Genomic DNA, 19,453 nt, shown 5'->3' with positions numbered 1-19,453 from the left:
GTTGACCGGCCTATCCACACTCATAATGTCTCCATTGGAGAGAACGAGAGATTATTGAAAATTTACTGGTCATGCCCAGAAAAATGACAAAGTTAAAAAGCCTACCAAAGGCCCAGATGCAGATACTGATGCGGTATAAGAGACTGGCACCAAGGCAATACGAATAAGAGCAGCAGCAGCTCTCTTCACCGGATATTATCCGGCTCTTCTCACACCTGGATTCCAGGACCTCACTGTACAGTTCTTAGTACCTTAGTCAAGACGTCCATGAGTACTTGCATACAAAAGCAATTGACAAATACTAGGTACCTACTACCTAGTAGGCAGTAGCACACAATACGTGATAATCAGTGCTCTTATCTAAATGTCTTTGCCTCATCTCGTGCAGCCAATGCTCATCCTTCAGTTGTTGTACCCAGGTACCTCGGCTGCCGGTGAAATCACCTCCAAATCCCAGTAGGCGCTGCCCCTCCATGCCGGTACTCAATACTTTCCACACCTGAGCAGAGCCCGCACTGACGCAATTAGCCCAGCAACCATGCCAATCAGGAACCGCTGTAAACAGAGCCGCCCTGAATGCGACACCACCGCCTCCTGCTATCCACGCGCGCACTCCATCGACATGTCTCTATCTATCGCTCTATCTCTACATATCTAACCGCCCATCAGCCTCAGCGCATCACCAAAATCCTCGACTCGCCGTCTGGTGCTGAAGCCGATCCGGTCGAACAAATATATTCTGTTCTCCCCCGCGTCGCCGCCACAGCCGCTGCTTGTCCTCGTTGTCGGTCTGCGCATCAGCGTATGCCTTACACTGCTCTCTTTGTCCATTTCAAATGGCATGCCATCCATTGCCCCGCTAACCAGTTGGTATGCACGCAGAGCATCGTATTCCTTTTTGGCTTGCTCGATCTCTCGACCAAAACCCCGACCCTCGCCTCGCCATGGCTCAGTTCTTGCAGACAGTGTCAGTCCCGTCTTCGTCCGCGCGCTCTCGTCCTCCACCGGCTTCACCATGTCCCTGCTGCTTCAATATCTCAGCCCCAGGTCTCGCGCCAAGATGGAGCGCCTGGATAACCCCATTCTCCCCGTCTACGAAGATCCTCCTCTAAAGCCCGTATTAAATACTGTGATTGCTGATGGCGAAATATTTCTGAGCAGTAACCAGAAGACGAGAAATCAGTTTCGCCCGCGCGCCGGTAAAGGAGGCGTCAATAGCTACCAGCTACGACAGTATGCTGAAGTAACTCTGGGAGGAGGTAGCTTGAGGAAGGTGGTCAAGCTCCCCGAAGGCGAAGATGAGAATGAGTGGCTAGCAGTCAATAGTGAGTTTGGTCACTGCCTATTGACCAGCTGCAAATCAAACCTAACAATAACTAGTGGTGGACTTCTACAACCAGATCAATCTCCTCTATGGTGCCATCACCGAGTTCTGCTCGCCGCAGTCGTGTCCCGAGATGAAGGCTACCGATGAGTAAGAGCTCTATCCTATCCAGCTCCTGCGGCTCCTAGAAGCGAATTAACATTCGTAGGTTTGAATATCTTTGGCAAGACAGCGAAAACTACAAGCGACCCACCAAGATGGCCGCACCGGCCTATATAGAGCAACTGATGGCGTGGGTTCAAGCCAACATTGACAACGAGTCTGTCATGCCTAGCAAGATCGGTAAGAAGCGACATCTTAATCTCCTATTTAGCATGTTCGAGTTTCTGAATTTGGCTGTTAACGTTATTCATAGGCGTGCCGTTTCCCAAATCATTTGGAAGTCTAATTCGCCAAATCTTCAAGAGAATGTACCGTGTGTACGCTCACATCTACTGCCACCACTATCCCGTCGTCCGGGAGCTGGGGCTGGAGCCTCATCTAAACACCAGCTTCAAGCAGTACGTGCTCTTCATTGACGAACACGAATTGGCAAGCGGGCGTGATTACTGGGGTCCTCTTGGAGACCTCGTCGACAGCATGCTGAAGAGCGACTGATTGGGCATCATTCTCCGCTCCCGGCTTTTTTTGTGTTTCTGTTTAATTTACCACTCTGAACCGCAAGCGACATTGCAATAATGCTTAATAGGGAGCAAGGCAAGGCGTTAGGATAATGTAGAATTGAAAATTGGCACCAGGGTCTATCGGGCAGAATCGGGTAAGGATATGGATACGGGACTACTACTACTAGGTAGTACTATGAGCCTGCAAGATTGTGTGCTGGTTTGGAGGCAATGTTTTATAAATCATCCAGCAAATTCATTCATCACCAGAAGATGATAGTAAGAAGAAGTTATGCCATGACTATAGACACACCAGATCCAGATTTTTTTTTTTTTTTTAAGAAGTCTTAGCCAGCATTCAACACATGTACCTGCTGGGTGGGAGTGATACTCATACATTAGTAGTAGTAGTGTGTGATCACCGCTGTATGAGGCAATATTAGGTAAGCCTAAAATTTCGGTGCCTCACCCGTGCGGCAAGGCATCAACTTCCAAAATTGCCGGCCGGCGAGAACCTCAAACCAGCGAAAACCGATCTCTACGAAAGCCGGTCTCTCACCACCTTCGACGCCCATCCAATCGCCATGCTGTCGCGACAAGTCTTCCGCTCCCTCAGAGCCGCTGCTCCTCAGCGTGCCTTCGCCGCTGTCCCTGCCCGGACTTTTGCTGCCGCTGCCAGCGCCGACGTCAAGGCCCCCATTGCTGTCTTTGGTCTCGATGGCACCTACGCCACTGCTCTGGTACGCCTCCTGCGAAAATCACACAAGAGCTGCCCCGATATCTCGAACGGCAAAGTTGCCAATTGTGTGCTTCTTTTTCTTTATAAAGTGCCAATGCTGCAGACATCGAAGAATTGGCAACGCCGCAAAAAAAAACATCACGACGAAAATGCTAATCCTTGCGTCAATTTAGTACACCGCGGCCTCCAAGACTTCCACCCTCGATGCCGTCGCCAAGGAGCTCGCCAAGCTGGGCTCCATCGTCGAGAAGGACTCCAAGCTGGTTGCCATCCTCTCCGCCCCTACTCTGACCCCCGCCGACCGATCTGCCATCGTGGCCGAGCTCGTCAAGCAGGCCGGTGCCAGCGGTCCCACCCTCAAGAACTTCCTCGACACCCTCGCCGAGAACAACCGACTGGGTCTCCTGAACGGCGTTATTGAGAAGTTTGGCCAGATCGTCTCTGCTGCCCGTGGCGAGGTTGAGATGACCGTCACCAGCGCTCAGGTGCGTTCAATTATTGGAACCCTTGAATATCGACAATCACAACGATATCACACCGTTGCGAAAGTACACACGTTAAGGCGCAAATTATTCTAACGCGATTTCATTATAGGCTCTTGACCCCAAGATGCTGTCCCGTCTGGAGAACGCTGTCGCCAAGTCTTCCTACGTTGGCCAGGGCAAGAAGCTCAAGGTCACCAACGCTGTATGTTTCAAGCTTCTCTACTTTTCCTCTCTCCGTTTGCCTGTTGAGGATGTTCCATCATTCGTCTTGAACGTCAACTGACATAAATGCTCTAGGTCAACCCCGATATCATTGGTGGACTCGTCGTCGAGGTCGGCGACCGAACCATTGACCTCAGCGTCTCCGCCCGCATCAGCAAGATGAACAAGCTCCTTACTGACAACCTGTAATTTATTATGTATAAAAAAAGATATCAATCAAAACAAGGAACCTCTTTTGTTGAAACGTCCATAAAAACAAGGGGGCTCAATTCATACAAAACGAAGCTCTACCACCATGTATAGAATTTGAGCTTGGGACTTCTCCAAGGAGAGACGCGGGGGTCTTCTGTTTTTGCATGCCTCCATCTTTATATAGGAAAGGGTGGGTGCAAATATTGTAAAGAGAGGGGAGTGCTGTTATTTGGTGGAACAGCATGTTGCAAATAGAGAGCAAATTTATCTAGAGAAAATGAGCTTTTCTATATGTTCAACACAGGATATGCGTGAAGTGGACTACTAACTGATGCTGCCATGACGAAACCTGCTAACTCCGTTACGTGGGGGAACTTCATCCACATTTAGTGAGCTGATTTTCACTCATTGACAAAAGACTTTAATCGTATTAACTAGGAAAAACTATGCTAAAACACAATCCAATTCCACCCATCAAAATGTTATACTGTAGACATCTTACCTTGTTCTGTAGTTTCCAAATGTAACATAGATAAAGTCCCGCCTTTTATTTTTGTCCCCCCCCCCCCCTCTAAATCTGTTCAAACTGCAACTCATTCACAAGACAAAGGGAAATGGCCTCCCTCCTAAGCCCTAGTTTCATATTCATCTCCTCCAGAATCCTCCTCGTTGCTAAGCCCCGTGTATCTACGAAGCTGGTCGGAGATATAACGGTGCATATGTGAGTCAGCTTCCTGCTTCTCTTTGACCCTTTCAGTATCATCATGATGAACTGAGTTGGCCACAGATCGAGCGTCGTCGTCACCATTAACAGACGAGTCAAAGTCGCTTCGGGCAGTGATGGAGCGGGCTGTTGATGATCGTCTGATATGGCGTCTGCCGCCTGGGTGAGGGATGCCGCTATCTATATGCCTCTGGAAAATATCATCAAAGTAGTGTGCCATAGTGGCTGATGGTGTCCGAGGAGTTTGAGGCAGACGGCAGTTGACGCTATTTCAGTAAAAGGAGTTCGGTTAGCGTACGCTCAAACAAATGGAATGGTCAATTAAAGGAGAAGAAAAGTTATTCGAGACTTACCCTGTGTCATGAATCAACCGAGCAATGAGACCGGTCCATCCAGTTTGGTGAGTAGCGCCGAGACCCCTTCCTGTGTCGCCGTCAAAGAACTCGTGGAACCAAAGGTAGTCTTTCCAGTGCTCGTCGTAGTCAAGGCGATCATCTCCAGCGTTGATGCTGCGCCTTCCATAATCATCTCGAGCAAAGAGATGTTGCAGTCGATGCTGTATTTCTTCCGAGACCTTACCCAGATGCATTTCGATGCCACTGCCAGTAGGGCATTCGACCTTGAATTCAGGCCCATAAAAGAGGTAGAATCGCTGGAGCGATTCAATCAACAAAAAGTTGACGCAGAGCCAGATCGGCCCTCTCCAGTTGCTGTTGCCGCCAAAGAGTCCAGTGTCAGAGTCTCCGGGAACGTAGCCAACTTTGAACTCTTGACCCTTGACTTCCATGGAGTAAGGATGCTCTTTGTGGTATTTGGATAACGAACGAATACCGTGATCACTGAAGAATTCATCCTCGTCCAGCATCCGAGCCAGAATCTTCTCTAGCCTCTCTTTACTGACGATCGACAAGAGAATACGATTGCCTTTTCCTCTTTTCCTAATACTGGCCATGTTCCTCTCTGCCAGATCGCAACGATTCTGCACAAACCAGTCAACCCTCTTCTTAAATGAGGGCAGCTTATTAATAAGCTCGGGCTCAAGAGTTGCGGTGGCATAAAGAGGAATAAGGCCGACCAGTGATCTCACGGGCAGCTGCTGAAGCCACGGGCCACCCCAGGATATGGCATCATAGTAGAATCCGTCCTCTTCATTCCAAAGCGACTGCTCATCCTTTTGTCCCGTCCGGAAGGTCATGGCATCACTGATAAAGATGAAGTGCTCAAAGAACTTGGAGGCGATGTCCTCATAAATGCGACGATGTTTGGCAAGCTCAAGGGCAATGTTCAGCATAGAAAGGCAGTAGAATGCCATCCAGCCGGTGCTGTCAGCCTGTTCAAGGACACCTCCCGTGGGCAGTGGCTCGGAGCGGTTGAAAAGACCGATATTATCGAGTCCCAGGAAGCCACCTTCAAAGATATTTTTACCGTCTGTATCTTTTCGGTTTACCCACCAGGTAAAGTTAAGCAGAAGCTTCTGAAAAACTCGCTCAAGAAAATCAATATCCTGGCGGCCATACAGCTTTCTCTCAATCTTGAATGTTCTGAATGTAGCCCAGGCGTGGACTGGAGGGTTAACATCACCAAAGTTCCATTCATATCTTTAAGTCTGGGTTAGCAATACGATCAGATACAAAAACAAGCTCAGATGGGGTTACTAACGCAGGTAATTGACCATTGGGGTGACAATACCATTCCCTGGTAAACAGATCAAGCTGCTTCTTTGCAAAGTCAGGGTCAATCATTGCCAGGGGAATGCAGTGGAAAGCACTGTCCCAAGCGGCAAAGAATGGATATTCCCAAGAGTCAGGCATTGACAAGATGTCGTCGCAATGCATGTGCTTCCACTGTGTGTTGCGTATCCCCATCCGGTCGGCTGGCGGAGGAAGGGTTCCGGGATCTCCCTTCGCCCACTGATCCCAAACGAAGTGGTAGTGCTGCTTTGTCCACATCATACCTGAAAATGCTTGCCTTTGGATGTTACGCAGATCGTCCGTCATAGGAAGGGGGCTAATTCTGAAGTAGAATTCATCTGCTTCCTCTCTACGCTTTTCAATGATGTCATCAAACTCCTCTTCGTCAAGGTACGACTCATCTCGCTTTGTGAATCGAAAACGAACGACTATCATTTTTGTTAGAATCCAATTGTACACTGCGCTCTGTTGTTTAGAGGGGAATAGTCACTCACCAGCGCATTCTCCAGGGTTAACGCCGCCATCCTCGTTGAAGTTATACCAAGCGGCGCACTTTGTACCTGTTTGGTTAGGATTGATGGCCCCCTTCTCCCCATCAACGATGTATCTGTGGAAGGCATCCTTGACATAGGGCTGGGGGTTCTCCTGTTCATAAAGACGCTCGTAATTGGTGTCATTCTCGGTAAACATGAGCTGAGGCAAGACGTCTGTTCCCGAAGAGCCAACTCCAGGAGAAGGAGAGAGAAGGAAATATCTTTCTCCTAGCTTCCAGTGCTTTGACTTGGCAGAATCTTCAGTATGGGCCGCAATATTTGGCTTCTTGTCCTCTGCCTCTCTGCCCCAACTCCAAGTGTTCCGGAACCAAACATGGGGTATGATATGGAGGGGTGCTGGATCAGGCCCTCTGTTCCAAGCAGTTACACGGAAGAGGAGTTCGTCCGGATCATCCGTCTCTTTCGCTGTTTCGATGAAGATGTCCCAGTATCTATCCTCGTCGAAAACTCCAGTGTCAAGAAGCTGGTATTCTTTATCTTGTCTTGTCCTCCGAGCATTTTCCTTGATTAGGTCGTCATAAGGGAATAGCTTTTGAGGATACTTGTAAAGGAATTTCATATAAGAGTGCTAGTTGTTATATTAGTATCGAAGGGAAACGGACGGTTGACGAGCAAATTAGGACGTACAGTCTAGCCACGCGAGAGTTAGTATAGTTTGTCAGACGAGAGGGCGGGGTTTTGGCTTACAGGAGTGTTATCAACATGGAAATGGGCTTCTTTGATGCTTTCACCGTGATTTCCCTGCGGGTTGGACAATCCAAAAAGACGCTCCTTCAAAAAGGGACTAGTATATCAATCAGGACAATGTTCTTTTTTTCGGAGGCCCAAGGAATTGGAATTGCACACTCTTCTTCGTTCCAAAAGGCAAAGCCAATGTTTTGAAATCCGTGTGTATCCGAGACACCAGCAATACCGTCTTCACCCCATCTGAAAGTTCGAGACCGGGCGTGGTCGTGCGGGAAGTCTAGTAGAAGAATTAGGACAGGTTTTCGAATACGAGAAGTAGAAAGCTGCACATACGGCTCCAGGCATCACCGTCGGCACTGTAATCCTCTCTCACTGTAATGTATATCAGCATCCCATTCGAATTGCTCCAAGTACGCCGTAGAAGCTACCTGTCGCCCACTGCCTCTCGGCAACATAAGGACCCCATTTCTTCCAGTATTTGGTCCGCTCTCTGTCCTCTTTCAACCGCTTCTCCTCCTCGGTGAGGTACTCGTGGCCGTCGTGGACCACCATTGTGCAAGTAGAGTGGATAGGCGGGCCGTGTAATGGACGTCAACTGGAAGCCGCTGTGATCCGGCCTTTGATGGGGGATAAGGGGGAAAGGAAGGGTAGAGAGAAGAAAGAGACGACTGGAAAGAATGGAGACAGAGATATGTAAAGAAGGAGAGGAGGGAAAAAAAGGGGAGCTGGATATTGGAGCGTTTGTATAAGGATTGCCCTCAATGGCAATCCGACGCAGCAGCAGCCTTGGCCTATCGGGCAATGAGCTACTTAATCCTGCTAGCAGAGCTTGGTTTGCCAACGTGGGGCAGATGGAGGGGCAGATGCAACGCAGACAGCTTATAGTGGTTGCGCCACCTCTTGGGCCTCTCGTTGGCGGTTTACTCGCTGCAGCGATTGGTGCCTAATTGGAGCCACGACGATTCAACACCGCTATAAATGGAGATAAGCCCTCTGTACAAGTGCTTTACATGCGCCGTGCATCGCGATCATGTAGTCGCGGGTACAGGGCCGGACGGGCTTTTATACTGGCCTAAAAAAGCCTCTGCCAGAAGCCATCCCCGTGTCAAATGGCTTGCTACCACGCGTTTTGACGCCCAACAGGCAGCCGAACTAAGAGACCTGCAGCGATACAAGTGTTGCTGTCACGGACCTGTAAACATGACGTACGCTGCCTGTTTCCCACCAGCAAGACGCGGGCCTATGGCGGAGCTTCTGACATGGCAAGCTTCAATTTCTCGCAGCATCTCTGCATGTGCGTTTTTGCCCAACTATCTGTTCCGCATAAGGCTCTTACTAGCTGCTGTTTGGCTGATTACGGGGAGATTGGACGCCGTGAGGAGAAGCAGGCTTTTTGCACTTTATCGAGCTTTTTTTCGAGGTAAATAGTAATACGAGTGTGACTGTGACGTCAGGACTACGGAAATATGCTAAATCGAGTCAACAAACCAGCCGGCAAGCAGGGCGATATAGCGGGTAGCGGTTGTAAGTTGGGGAGTGCATGCAGCCGTGGGCACAGGCGCTAGCGCTAGAGGATAAGCTGGCTGGCGCAAGTGAAGAACCTGAAAGCACTAGAACGCAGCCCGGCGCCAATGCTCCGTAATCACTCAAAGGTTGTGTTCTCTTGAAAAGGCCAGAAAACGTGGCGGAAATACATGCAATATAATATTACCACAACCGGCAGCAAGGTCAGGCACCGCCGTCAGCCACCGCGGCTGAGCCCAGTCCAGGGGTCCTGTTGGGAAGCATTTGCATTGTAGGACCATCGCTGTCCCATCAAGGTGCTGGGCCTACCGGATCATCCATATTCACTGCCGGGACCACAAGAATACCTACCTACACACTCAACGCTGCAAGTACGGAAACTTGACAAGAAACTCAACAGGACACGAAAATCATAATCGAAAAAACCAATATGCACAATAAAGCACTAAATTAACCAATCATCAAACACGTGCTTATCATATGTTCTGCTGATTTTCATGTGCAAGGGGGTCGCTGTCTCGCCTCGGATTCCTCCTCGATTTGCCCCTGTCCCAAGATCTCCGAACCGCCAAGGGCCAGGCTGCGCTAGAGCTGCGCGCTGGACAGCAAATGTGGCCAGTTGAGCTTCCAACGCAGCTTCGCCACAGCAGTTTCGCGGCCCTTTGGCGAAATCCGCCTTAATTTTCCTTCATTCCTCTAACCTGTGCCTGTTGATATTTGCAGCCATCATGTTCCGCTGTGCTCTTCTTTAACCTCGTATCCTTTTCTCCCCCTCTGCAGCAGCGGTAGCCTTTTCCTCTTCTGTCTTCGCTCATTTTACTCGTTCTAATTAAAGAAAGAAAAAAACCACGCCTATTTCCCGGCCCCCTCTACCTCTTGTGCACCGTATAGGGCCGCCTGTCGTTCAACACGCCCTTTCCTTTTCGTCTTCTTCTTTCCATATCTTCAACATGGCCGATACAGTTTCACTTTTGCGGAGGCTTATACTCGAGTCGCCGCCGGGAGAATGGGCCGTCAACCAGCTGCGCGAGCTGCTCATTGGCGCCCTAAAGCAGGGACCAATCCCTCAACATGTTGCGTTCGAGATGGACGGCAACAGACGTTACGCAAGAAGTCGTCGCATGGAGACTGTCGAGGGACATCACCGTGGCTTTGAGGCCCTCGCTAGAGTTTGTCGCCCTCTTGCCCAAGCTTGTGTCTCTACCTGGCTTTTTTCTAACTGGACTGCGTCTAGATCATGGAAATCTGCTACAAGTGTGGCGTAAAAGTCGTTACCGTTTACGCGTTCAGTATCGAAAACTTCAACCGGCCAAAGTATGAAGTGGAAGGGCTCATGCAGCTTGCAAAGGTCAAGCTGGAGCAGCTGACTACATATGGCGACATCCTTGACCGCTACGGGGCCTGCGTTCGAATCCTGGGCCAGCGTGAGTTGATACGTGATGACGTATTGGAGGTTATGGACAGAGCCGTAGCAAGGACCAAGCATAACAACAAGTGAGTACCATGCATTCTGAAGATGATCCGGTGAGCTGTCGGAGCCAAGGAAGGCTAATCGCTGGCTTAGGGCTGTCCTGAATATTTGCTTCCCATACACGTCGAGAGCAGAGATGACGACCGCAATCCGATCAACCGTGCAGGAATTTCTATCTCCAACGCCCCCTAAGAACACACCGTTTTCTCCATCGCGTATAAGGCAAAAGATTCTTTCTGGTCAACTCGACGGCCGCGACCTTCTGCCGACGATTCCAGACGATCCACTTGACGATGGCGAGTATGATGGCAAAGATGTAGATGATGGAGACGACAACGACTCTTCTGGATCCGCCACTCTTCCCCCAGGCTCCCCTGAGCCTCGCTTGCTTTCCAGATCAGGGTCTTACGGCTCTACGACGCTGCCCAACCCCGACAACATCACAGTCGATACCATCGAGAGACACATATATACTGCCGACGACCCTCCTTTGGACCTTTTTGTCAGGACAAGTGGCGTTGAGCGACTCAGCGACTTTATGCTCTGGCAGTGCCATCAGGACACGCACATATTCTTCCGCAAATGCCTATGGCCAGATTTTGACCTCAAGGACTTCATATGGGTCCTACTGGAGTGGCAATGGAGGCAGAAGCAATCTGACAGAGAGAAACCCTCCGGCAGGGCAGGGACGGTCAAGGCGCGAAGCATGATGGAGTAAATTACGGCGACGATACCCCCGTTTTCTTTCTATAGAGAGGCATGGCATATTACATCATATCGCATATTATTAGTAGCTGGTGCTCTTGGGTTATTCGATTCTGGCCATGCATTTGTTGTGTTACACTGTAATCCAGTTTGTACCTCTCTTTTTTCTTTCCTTCTTCTTGTCTTTATTTTTCTTTGTTATTATTATTTTGTTAGAATCCCTATAGAGCCTCTCCTATTAGCAATGCAATAGATATCAAAACGCACATGAATGTCGAGTGCAATTGCTTCCAATGAATGCGCTGGCCGCTGTCGGTCGATGCTTTGCAGCTCAGCTGACGCCATAACGAGCTTCTTGTGGGGACTTCCGGTCGCTCTCGGAGGCCCTTTTATTCCGGTTGACCCAATGACAGCGCTCTGCGTGCTGTGTCATGCGCCGCTAACTCACCAGCGCCAGCCGGGAACGGCAGCCCGGCGCCTTGTACCGCCGTACCTCGCGGCAGATCAGTGCTGTGCTCGCTCGCTCCCCAAAGTCGAGTCGAGATACTCTGCTGCTTTATCTATCAGCGTGCCTCCACCACCGCCCGCCGTCACCACGCCGCCCACGCATGCCTTGGCTCTTTGACCGCAGATTCGGAGCAGGATGGCCTAGCCTGTCCTCAATCAGAGGCGTTGTTTCATTGTTTTGTCCTGTTTAGCCAGATCCGCCCCCTCGAAAAAAAAAGTTCGCCAGCTCGTCGCCCCTCTACACAAACACCCACGTCAATCTCTCACCAGTCTTTCCTAGCCGGCCGCCCTCGCCATGTCGGCGATGAAGTCCACAAAGGCTCCCGCCGTGGAGGCCCCGTCGCACCGGAGGTCCCAGCCTGTCCGGCAGACGCGCACGAATCCTCCTCGAAGCTGGGCGACGGCCGTCCGCCCGGGAGGCAGAGATTCGTTGAGTGGCCCTGCCGGCGACCAACCCATTGACATCTTCCCTGCCATCACCCACTTTGCCGACACCATTACTGCCCTCCCCAAAGAACTCGTGCGACACTTCACTCTTCTCAAAGAGGTCGACGCCAAAATTTTCGCTCCTCAAGAACAGCTTTTCAAGCTGGTCACCTCGGCGAGGACATTCGCCGTCCCGGAAGCGCGAGCGAGCAATGACACCCTCAACACGGCGGCGCCTGGGTTCGCACCCGTGGGCGCCCAAGGAAGCTCCAACGGAATTGCATTCGGCCAACATCAGCAGCCCGTGCCTTCGACCGAAGATGTCAACAGTGGCGTGTTCGACCCGTCCAACCTGCAACGCCGGCAGCTGTTCCGCCAAACCGCGTTCAAAATACAAGAACTACTGGTGTCTCTGGAAGAGAAGAACCATGTCATTTCCACGGCGAACGAGGCTCTCCAGCGACAGCTAGCTCGAGTGGAAGACGTATGGCCATATTTGGAAAACGAATTCAGCGACGAGGCGAAATGGGGAAGCACCACACACTGGGCCTACCCTGAAAATCGCAACGGCAAGCCTTCGCAAGCTGAAAGATCTAGACGCGATGGTGCGGCCGCGATTTCAGCAGCTGCACAAGCCATAGCGGAACAGGCCGCCGCCCGCAGCGACGCCAGAAAGCAAGCTGTCCAAGCCAAGAAGAGCCAGAAGACTCATAACCTCGATTCCGAAGCCGACGACCATGATAGCCAAACAAAAACCAGTAGCGCCAAGAAGACAAGCTCGAGCAAAGTTCGGAAAACTGCCGAGAGCAACAATGTTGGCTTGGGCATCTCTACTGGAGTCTCTTCCAACAGCAATCCTCCGCAAAAGAGGCGCAAAGTAGACAAGGATAAGGACAAGGAAAAGGAGAAGGAGAAAGAAAGAGAAAAAGACAAGGAGAAAGACAAGGAGAAGGAGAAGGAAAGGGAAAAAGAAAAGGCTGCTGCTAGCGGGGCAGAAGCACCTCAGATGGAGCGTGCCATGAGCCTCGTCTTTGGAAATAACACATCCAAGACGAGGGCTACCACTAGCCCTCGAGAGACTCCAGCTCCGGAGGTACCCAAGAAGCGAAAAGCTTTGCCCACTAGCAGTGGTCAATCCAAGAAGAAGTATGGCAATACCTACCCTCATCCCTCGTATCCGTTCAATCGCTCTAGTGTAGACTATGGCACTGACTACCCTTTGCGTCTTTACTTATAGGAATGCTCTATCCGCTACCATGTCACCCTCAGCTGCGTCGTCTCCTGTTATGGGAACTTTGCCAGAGACAAAGACGCCGGCTAGCCGCCCATCCCCAGTACCGACACCTGCGCCTGCACCCGTCCCACGACCAACGACATCTCGTGCACGACAAAATTCGATTGCGTCAAATTCAGAAGCCAGCAAAGCCAGACCCCCTTCTTCGGCTGCCAAAAAGACGAATGGCAACATTCCCAGCACGCCAGAGATTGTTCAAACTGCAAGTTGGGTTCGCCCCAACCATGACTCCGAAGGCAATAAGGAGCCTATCGTGACGGTCAAAATTGAGCCGTCACCGAAGGAGCCAGAACAAATGGAGGATAAACCTGCGGCAACTCCTACTATAGCAATTGCTACTACATCTTCTTCCAGTCGAAGGAATAGCAAGGTGGAAGAGGCAGATCGCAAGAGCGAGCCTACCCAATCTACTCCACAGAGCACCGGTATGGTTACAACCAAGAGCGGAAGAGCAAGCAAGCCTTCAACACCAGCTCTGCCAAGTTTCTCAGACGCCGCTGCTGCCAGACCGCGAACCACTCGAAACGTAGAGCCAGCAGGCAATGGCAAAAAGTCTCAGAAGAAGGGCACTACTCAAGCTCTGGCTCAGCTTGTGGACGAGGACGGAAATAGCAGTATGCAGGGCGATGACGGCGATGATGATGCGGATATCGACCCGGATGAAGCTACATACTGCTATTGCAATAGTATCAGTTATGGTGCAATGGTGGCGTGTGATTCCGATGATTGTGCCCGCGAGTGGTTCCATCTAGCTTGCGTAGGCCTCAAGGTCGCGCCAAGTTCAAAAAGTAAGTCTACAAAACTCTCCATCCTTGGAAGGGAGAGACGAGAAGAGAAGAAGATAGTCGTCTCGTTGTATCTAAAGGCAATGCTAACGCGCGCGCTCGGTAGCCAAATGGTATTGCCCAGACTGCAAGGAGCGCCTCAAAGTGGGCAGCAAAAAGAATGGCAGCCGATGAATGAAAAGAAAACATATTGTCGATGCCTTCGCGGTTGGCTAGCTGTGTTTGAAAAAAAGCACCATTATCTTTTGAGTGCTTCATATTGTTTGAGCCTCATTCTCGACTTGTTGCTCGGCGTCTGTTTTATTTTACTCCTTCTCTTTGTATCGCTTTTTTTTTTTGTTGTTGTTGTTTTCGTCTCTGTTCTTTCTGAACGGGCATGTGCAATCATGCGCAACTCAGCTACCTATTACACGGCGTTTTGTTCACAAAGGATTCGGCCACATTACCACCACAGCACAGGGCTTGTTACGGATAATATTCGCACTCGGATTTTCAGCTTTGGGTCTACGCAGTCTTTTTTTTTTTCCTTTTTTTTTTTTTCTTTATACATTTGCGTATAATATGCACGCTACTTTGCGCAGGGCACCTGAAAAGGGAAAATACATATTTGGGCAGAGGGGCCTGCTAGAAGTATGGATAAATATGTCGTTATTGGCGTCGCATTACAAAAGTGGGAGGCAGGCTCATGTAGAATTTGGAAAAGGATATGTGACACCGCCGTCGACGCGGGTCAAGAAGGCAGCGGCGAAGGCAACGAATGTGTGAAACTGGCCGACAAGAGTCGAGAAAGCACGCGATGCGAGTTCGACGCCGGTGCTGACCGCTGCTGGTCTTTGCTTCGCCTGTATGATGAAACTTGAGAGCGGATGGTGATATTCTCATTAGGTAACACAGATGCATTTAAGTAGCGCTTCGGCAGGATAGCTCAAAGGAAGCTTTGCATACCTACATATTTCTACCACTGTATGCCTAGTTAGGTGGCCAGGTGGGAAGAGAGCCCGCCAATAGACGTATTTATTGATGAAGCAGCGTGGAGAAAAGCATGCGTGCGAATGGATGCGTGTGTTGTATGTGGCTCCCGGGTATGCTAGATGCTTGGTGACGCAAGAAACGGAGCAGATTATCAAAGACGACCCATTGAAGCACAGCGCATGAAGAGCGTGTTTGGTTTAGGATAGTGGCAGGGTTACTTTTGCGTTTCATTGCAGTTCGCATCATGAGCGAGGCAACAGCGTGTGATTCGGTGGAAACAGAGGCAGATATTGGATACCAATACTCTGTATAGGGAAATAGATTGCTTCGCATCCGGCATGGTAGCACAACGCCAAAGCACAGCGCATTCGCGGCTATTACGGCACGGATGCCATTTTAGGGGGAATATCTCGGTTGCCTTGTTTCCTCCTTGTTGTCCCCTTCTTGTGCCACCTCCTCTGAGATGGCGAATGGGTCGCTTTGCGCGGTATGCCTGTCTTCATTTTACAAAACCAGCACGACATAAACCAGACTAGCGACTCAGCTTCTGGCCAAGTAGGTGTAAGTAAATTAGCATCTATTTGTTAGCAAGTACGTAGTAGTATCTATTTGATACTAAATCAGGGGGTTTGTGGCTGCAACCCCGTCCCAAAAGAAAAGCGTCGTTTCGCTCTTCAAGTCCAATCTCCACCATTGGGGTCGTCTTCAATCGGGCTGATGGTCTGCCTTTCTCACACACGCCCCCCCTCCCCCAGCTTCTGTATTGGTACATGTTACTGTTTTCTAGACCATCCCCGTATTTTGAGGGGGATGATTCGGGGGAGGGGGAGCTTTAATTACGTTAAGGTAATTGAATATTCTGGGGTCGAGCCGGTTGGGGGGTTGAGTGAAGCCAGACTGCGTACATTGGTTCTTCATACTTGATGCTTCATACATACTGTACTTCACAGGGGAGCCAGAATGTCCACACCGTTGCAGCATGGACTGCTTTCGTATACTAACTTGTACGTGCATACATGGCAAAAAGTGTCGCGTGAGTGCTACCGAAGCAGCAAGTAAGCTGACTGCTTCTACAGCAGTAACAATATGAGCATCCCAAAGGCAAAAAAGAAAGTGTCCTCTCCTTATTGCAGAAGCATCCAGACATACAGTAAACCACCACCAGCCATGTCTAGTGCTCCGCGTGATGCTTCGCAGCTCCGCTCATTTACATAACAAAATCTGGGGAAGAACTTTCTAGTCCTAATTCTAGCTTAGCCATTATAAAAACAAAAAAAATAAAAAAAAAATCCCCCCCCCCAAAAATCCGGCCGGCCCCTGCTGGCACGCACACTCCCTTTTTCCAGGGGATGGATCCAAAATCCAGGAGCCGCCCTGACGGATCAGAGCTAGTGGCATTAAATAGCCGGTCGGTTCAGCAGCCAGGCAGCAAAAGGGAAAAAAAAGGGCTAGAGAAAATACGATGTGAATGGAAAGAATGGTATTGGGGATTCGTAGAGTGGGGTGGGGGAAGACACTGTGGCTGTGCGATTTGCGGTCGTGGCTAGTAAAATGTTATCGATAAGTGACTAAGCGCCAAAAAAAAAATATTGTGGCAGAGTTTGCTGCATGAGGCGAGATAGTTTTGTTTGATCTGATATTGATACCCATTTAGCATCATCACAATCCACATCAGGCAGTCACGATGCGGTACGTAATGCTGAGAATATATGATGCCACATTTTCCTTTGAGCGTTGCTGACATGGTTACAGGATTGAGGACTGCAGCTTTTGTGGCCGTCCGGCCTATCCCTCCAAGGGTATTACCTTTGTCAGAAACGATGGTGAGTTCTCCTACGATGGAATTTTCTCTTTACCCTCTCTCCTGGTACTGCTGGGAAGAAGAGCATAATATGAAATTGGGGGAAATGATCAAGTGCTAATCATCACCATCTCGCATAGGCAAATCGTTCAGGTTCTGCAGATCAAAATGCAACCGCAACTACAAGATGAAGCGTAACCCCCGCAAGCTCAAGTGGACAAAGGCCTACCGCCGAAACGCCGGCAAGGAGATGACGGTCGACAGCACGCTGCAGTTCGCCATGCGCCGCAACGAGCCCGTCCGCTACGACCGCGACCTGGTGAACAAGACCATGGCGGCCATGAAGCGCATCAGCGAGATCCGCGCCCGCCGCGAGCGCGTCTTCTACAAGAAGCGCATGGCCGGCAAGCGGGAGAAGGAGCTGGCTGTCGCGCGCAAGCTGGTCGCCGAGAACGAGCACCTGCTGCCCCGCCTGCGCGGAAGCGAGAAGAAGAGGCTGGCGGAGCTGGCCGCTCAGGGCGAGGACGTGGCCCTCGAGGAGGAGCTGCTGGCGACGCGGAAGAACAAGATCAAGGCCTTTGGAGGCGAGACGAGAAGGCTCAAGGTCCGGGTGGATGGCGGCGTGGACGAGATTGTGGAATCTTTCCAGGGAGAGGGTGGCGAGGACGAGGAGGACGAGGAGGACGACGACGAGGATGTCGACATGGAGGACTAAGCGGGAACTCGGTTCCCCTGCTCATCACTTTTGTTACGACGAGATTGGCCGCCGCCATCGGAGTGGCCTTGAGATACAGAGTTGGTGTCTGGTGATTGGTTACGACTCATGGGTTCCATTATCGGGCTCGTCAGCGTTGCGTTGCGTTAATCGTTACGGCGTTTTTAAAGGATACACAGATGCAAAGTATTAGGTAGTAATGGAAAACACAAAAAGTCCTTGGGTTAAAAACACTGTGTCTGCCTTTCTTTCTGTCTTCTTGTCCCTTTCTCACTCGCTCGCTCACTCACTCACACCCTCCCTCGTGTAACCAAAGTTCGTTTTCTTTTTCTTTTTTTTTTTTTCAGATGCGTCTTTTCGGATATGTCTTGCCGGCCGGTGCCAAGAAGATGCAATGTAAGGTGGTACTTGCGTATGTGTAGCCCTCTTACACGAGCTCTCGAGGCGATGCTCCGATCTCTGGTAACATCGCGCGATGCCAAGTGATAGTCTGCAGATGCCTGAACGAACGGCATGCCAGTGATGCCGTACAGCAGGGAGAGAGCGCTTGGGTGCGAGAGACGGGATGCTGCTGGATGAAAGGCTGCATTAGACATGTTCATGCGTTGGGCAAACCCTAGGCTGCAATGTCGCCCGAAGCATGCTGTTGGGATGGATGCCCTTGCATTGTACATTGTGGTTCGGTCTATGAATCGGGAAGTACCTATGAGTCGAATAAATTTACGTCGAATATGTATAAATTCAAGCAGCCGCAGTAATAGCAGTATGCATTCGCAGGGCGGTGAGATTGAATGGAATGCAGCAGTTGGTCGTCAAAATAAGAAGCAAGGCGATCACCAGCCCCTGCACACCAAACCGTCTCAAAGTGCCCTCGCGTTTTCTCATTATGTACCGGTTTCGTAAATGCGCAGCCAAGAGAATGGGCAGAGACAAAATTCAAGGTTAAATGGATTAGCCCGTTTTGGAGGCTTCTGAGTGGCCATGTTTTACTGATAGATAAGAAGATGGAGGCTGCAGCAGATATCCTAATCAGATAAGTGCCTAACCGCAGTACATGGCAGTACCTTGTCCTGCAGATAGTATCGATTTATGACGTATAGAACGCCATGTCTTTTTTGTTGGCCTTTTCTCCCTTCTTTCGCATTCCGCCCTTGGCGGGCGTATTTGTGTAATCGAGCCGGCAATGGCTTCTGCCACCGCGTATGCATGAAGATCATGTCGATGTTTCTTACACTCACTTTGTCATGGTTTATGCTGGGCGCGAAGCCAAAGTCCGACGTCGCAGAGCAATGACGAGCAGAGGGGGGTGTGAATAGTAACCCCAAAATAGGCCAGCCTCTGGATCTGGGTCCATCGGCACCGGCTGGCTTCGGTTCACAACAACGGCGGCTGCTACTGCTGCAGGTAGCAGGTCATCCTTGGACTACTGCATACGAGCAGATGTTGGATTAGTTCGTACAGCGCTAGGCCAAGTAGGCATCACAACTGGTATAATAACCGTCTCGCTGGATTGCCTTAATTTCGCTCGTTTGTCGGCATCGCGGCTTCTGTGTGTACCGGATCACTGAGAGCCGCATTGGACGTGGGTAACATACATACATGACACACAATTGAAGCACCGTCCCAGCGGATGAGGAGGCTGCATCCGATGTCCCAGAGATGCCACTGCTGTTGCTGCCAATATCAACCACCCTGATGCGTAATGAAACTAACCTGCCACAGTATTCATTGTCTCTTGGCAAAGGGAGCGAGTCTAAGACATGAATTCCGGATTGAATCCGCCAGGAGACTGCGCTCGTGACCTTTCGCAGTAGGAAAGGCTGTTTTGCATCATGACGGCAGAAGCAATAGAGAGAAGCTCAGATGCATTGCATGTAACCACTTTTTTTCTTCTCTTCTTTTTTGCCCCAGCCCCGTCGTCTCTTTTTGGATGCGGCGTTCCCGATCCGATGCCATTGACCAATCTTATACAA

At 50.4% G+C, this 19,453-nt stretch overlaps 7 protein-coding genes across 7 annotated transcripts; 5 read left to right on the top strand and 2 right to left on the bottom strand.

Annotated features, from left to right (window-relative positions):
* Positions 1-497: 497 nt before the first annotated feature.
* Positions 498-2,299, top strand: MOB11 (Maintenance of ploidy protein mob1). Its single transcript, XM_024903997.2, has 6 exons — positions 498-802; positions 883-967; positions 1,162-1,325; positions 1,381-1,474; positions 1,533-1,666; positions 1,740-2,299. Exons 1-6 carry the CDS (start codon positions 577-579, stop codon positions 1,979-1,981), a joined length of 945 nt encoding a protein of 314 aa, XP_024759508.2. The 5' UTR covers positions 498-576; the 3' UTR covers positions 1,982-2,299.
* Positions 2,300-2,500: 201 nt separating this feature from the next.
* On the top strand, positions 2,501-3,996 carry ATP5 (ATP synthase F0 subcomplex subunit OSCP atp5). The gene is made up of 4 exons (XM_024908260.2): positions 2,501-2,726; positions 2,899-3,210; positions 3,320-3,412; positions 3,508-3,996. The coding sequence occupies exons 1-4, from the start codon at positions 2,571-2,573 to the stop codon at positions 3,619-3,621; spliced, it is 675 nt and encodes a 224-aa protein (XP_024759509.1). The 5' UTR covers positions 2,501-2,570; the 3' UTR covers positions 3,622-3,996.
* A 254-nt stretch (positions 3,997-4,250) lies between these two features.
* On the bottom strand, positions 4,251-7,152 carry TrAFT101_005126 (uncharacterized protein; the record flags this gene model as incomplete). Its single annotated transcript, XM_024906750.2, has 4 exons — positions 4,251-4,614; positions 4,702-5,946; positions 6,008-6,467; positions 6,534-7,152. 4 exons carry the CDS (start codon positions 7,150-7,152, stop codon positions 4,251-4,253), a joined length of 2,688 nt encoding a protein of 895 aa, XP_024759510.2.
* A 214-nt stretch (positions 7,153-7,366) lies between these two features.
* Positions 7,367-7,832, bottom strand: TrAFT101_005125 (uncharacterized protein; the record flags this gene model as incomplete). Its single annotated transcript, XM_066127392.1, has 3 exons — positions 7,367-7,557; positions 7,614-7,652; positions 7,709-7,832. The coding sequence occupies 3 exons, from the start codon at positions 7,830-7,832 to the stop codon at positions 7,367-7,369; spliced, it is 354 nt and encodes a 117-aa protein (XP_065983503.1).
* A 1,115-nt stretch (positions 7,833-8,947) lies between these two features.
* Positions 8,948-11,258, top strand: TrAFT101_005124 (uncharacterized protein). The gene is made up of 3 exons (XM_024909898.2): positions 8,948-9,973; positions 10,039-10,298; positions 10,369-11,258. The coding sequence occupies exons 1-3, from the start codon at positions 9,755-9,757 to the stop codon at positions 10,991-10,993; spliced, it is 1,104 nt and encodes a 367-aa protein (XP_024759512.1). The 5' UTR covers positions 8,948-9,754; the 3' UTR covers positions 10,994-11,258.
* Positions 11,259-11,536: 278 nt separating this feature from the next.
* Positions 11,537-15,516, top strand: TrAFT101_005123 (uncharacterized protein). Its single transcript, XM_024903998.2, has 3 exons — positions 11,537-13,059; positions 13,151-13,995; positions 14,099-15,516. The coding sequence occupies exons 1-3, from the start codon at positions 11,783-11,785 to the stop codon at positions 14,164-14,166; spliced, it is 2,190 nt and encodes a 729-aa protein (XP_024759513.1). The 5' UTR covers positions 11,537-11,782; the 3' UTR covers positions 14,167-15,516.
* An 810-nt stretch (positions 15,517-16,326) lies between these two features.
* Positions 16,327-17,824, top strand: RLP24 (ATPase-activating ribosome biosynthesis protein). The gene is made up of 3 exons (XM_024910652.2): positions 16,327-16,653; positions 16,717-16,787; positions 16,906-17,824. The coding sequence occupies exons 1-3, from the start codon at positions 16,649-16,651 to the stop codon at positions 17,478-17,480; spliced, it is 651 nt and encodes a 216-aa protein (XP_024759514.1). The 5' UTR covers positions 16,327-16,648; the 3' UTR covers positions 17,481-17,824.
* Positions 17,825-19,453: the final 1,629 nt, after the last annotated feature.

The sequence above is a fragment of the Trichoderma asperellum genome, chromosome 3, assembly GCF_020647865.1.
Source record: "Trichoderma asperellum chromosome 3, complete sequence".
Lineage (NCBI taxonomy): Eukaryota > Fungi > Ascomycota > Sordariomycetes > Hypocreales > Hypocreaceae > Trichoderma > Trichoderma asperellum.
Note: the sequence above shows the minus strand (reverse complement) of the source record. Positions and strands in the feature narration are given on the sequence as shown.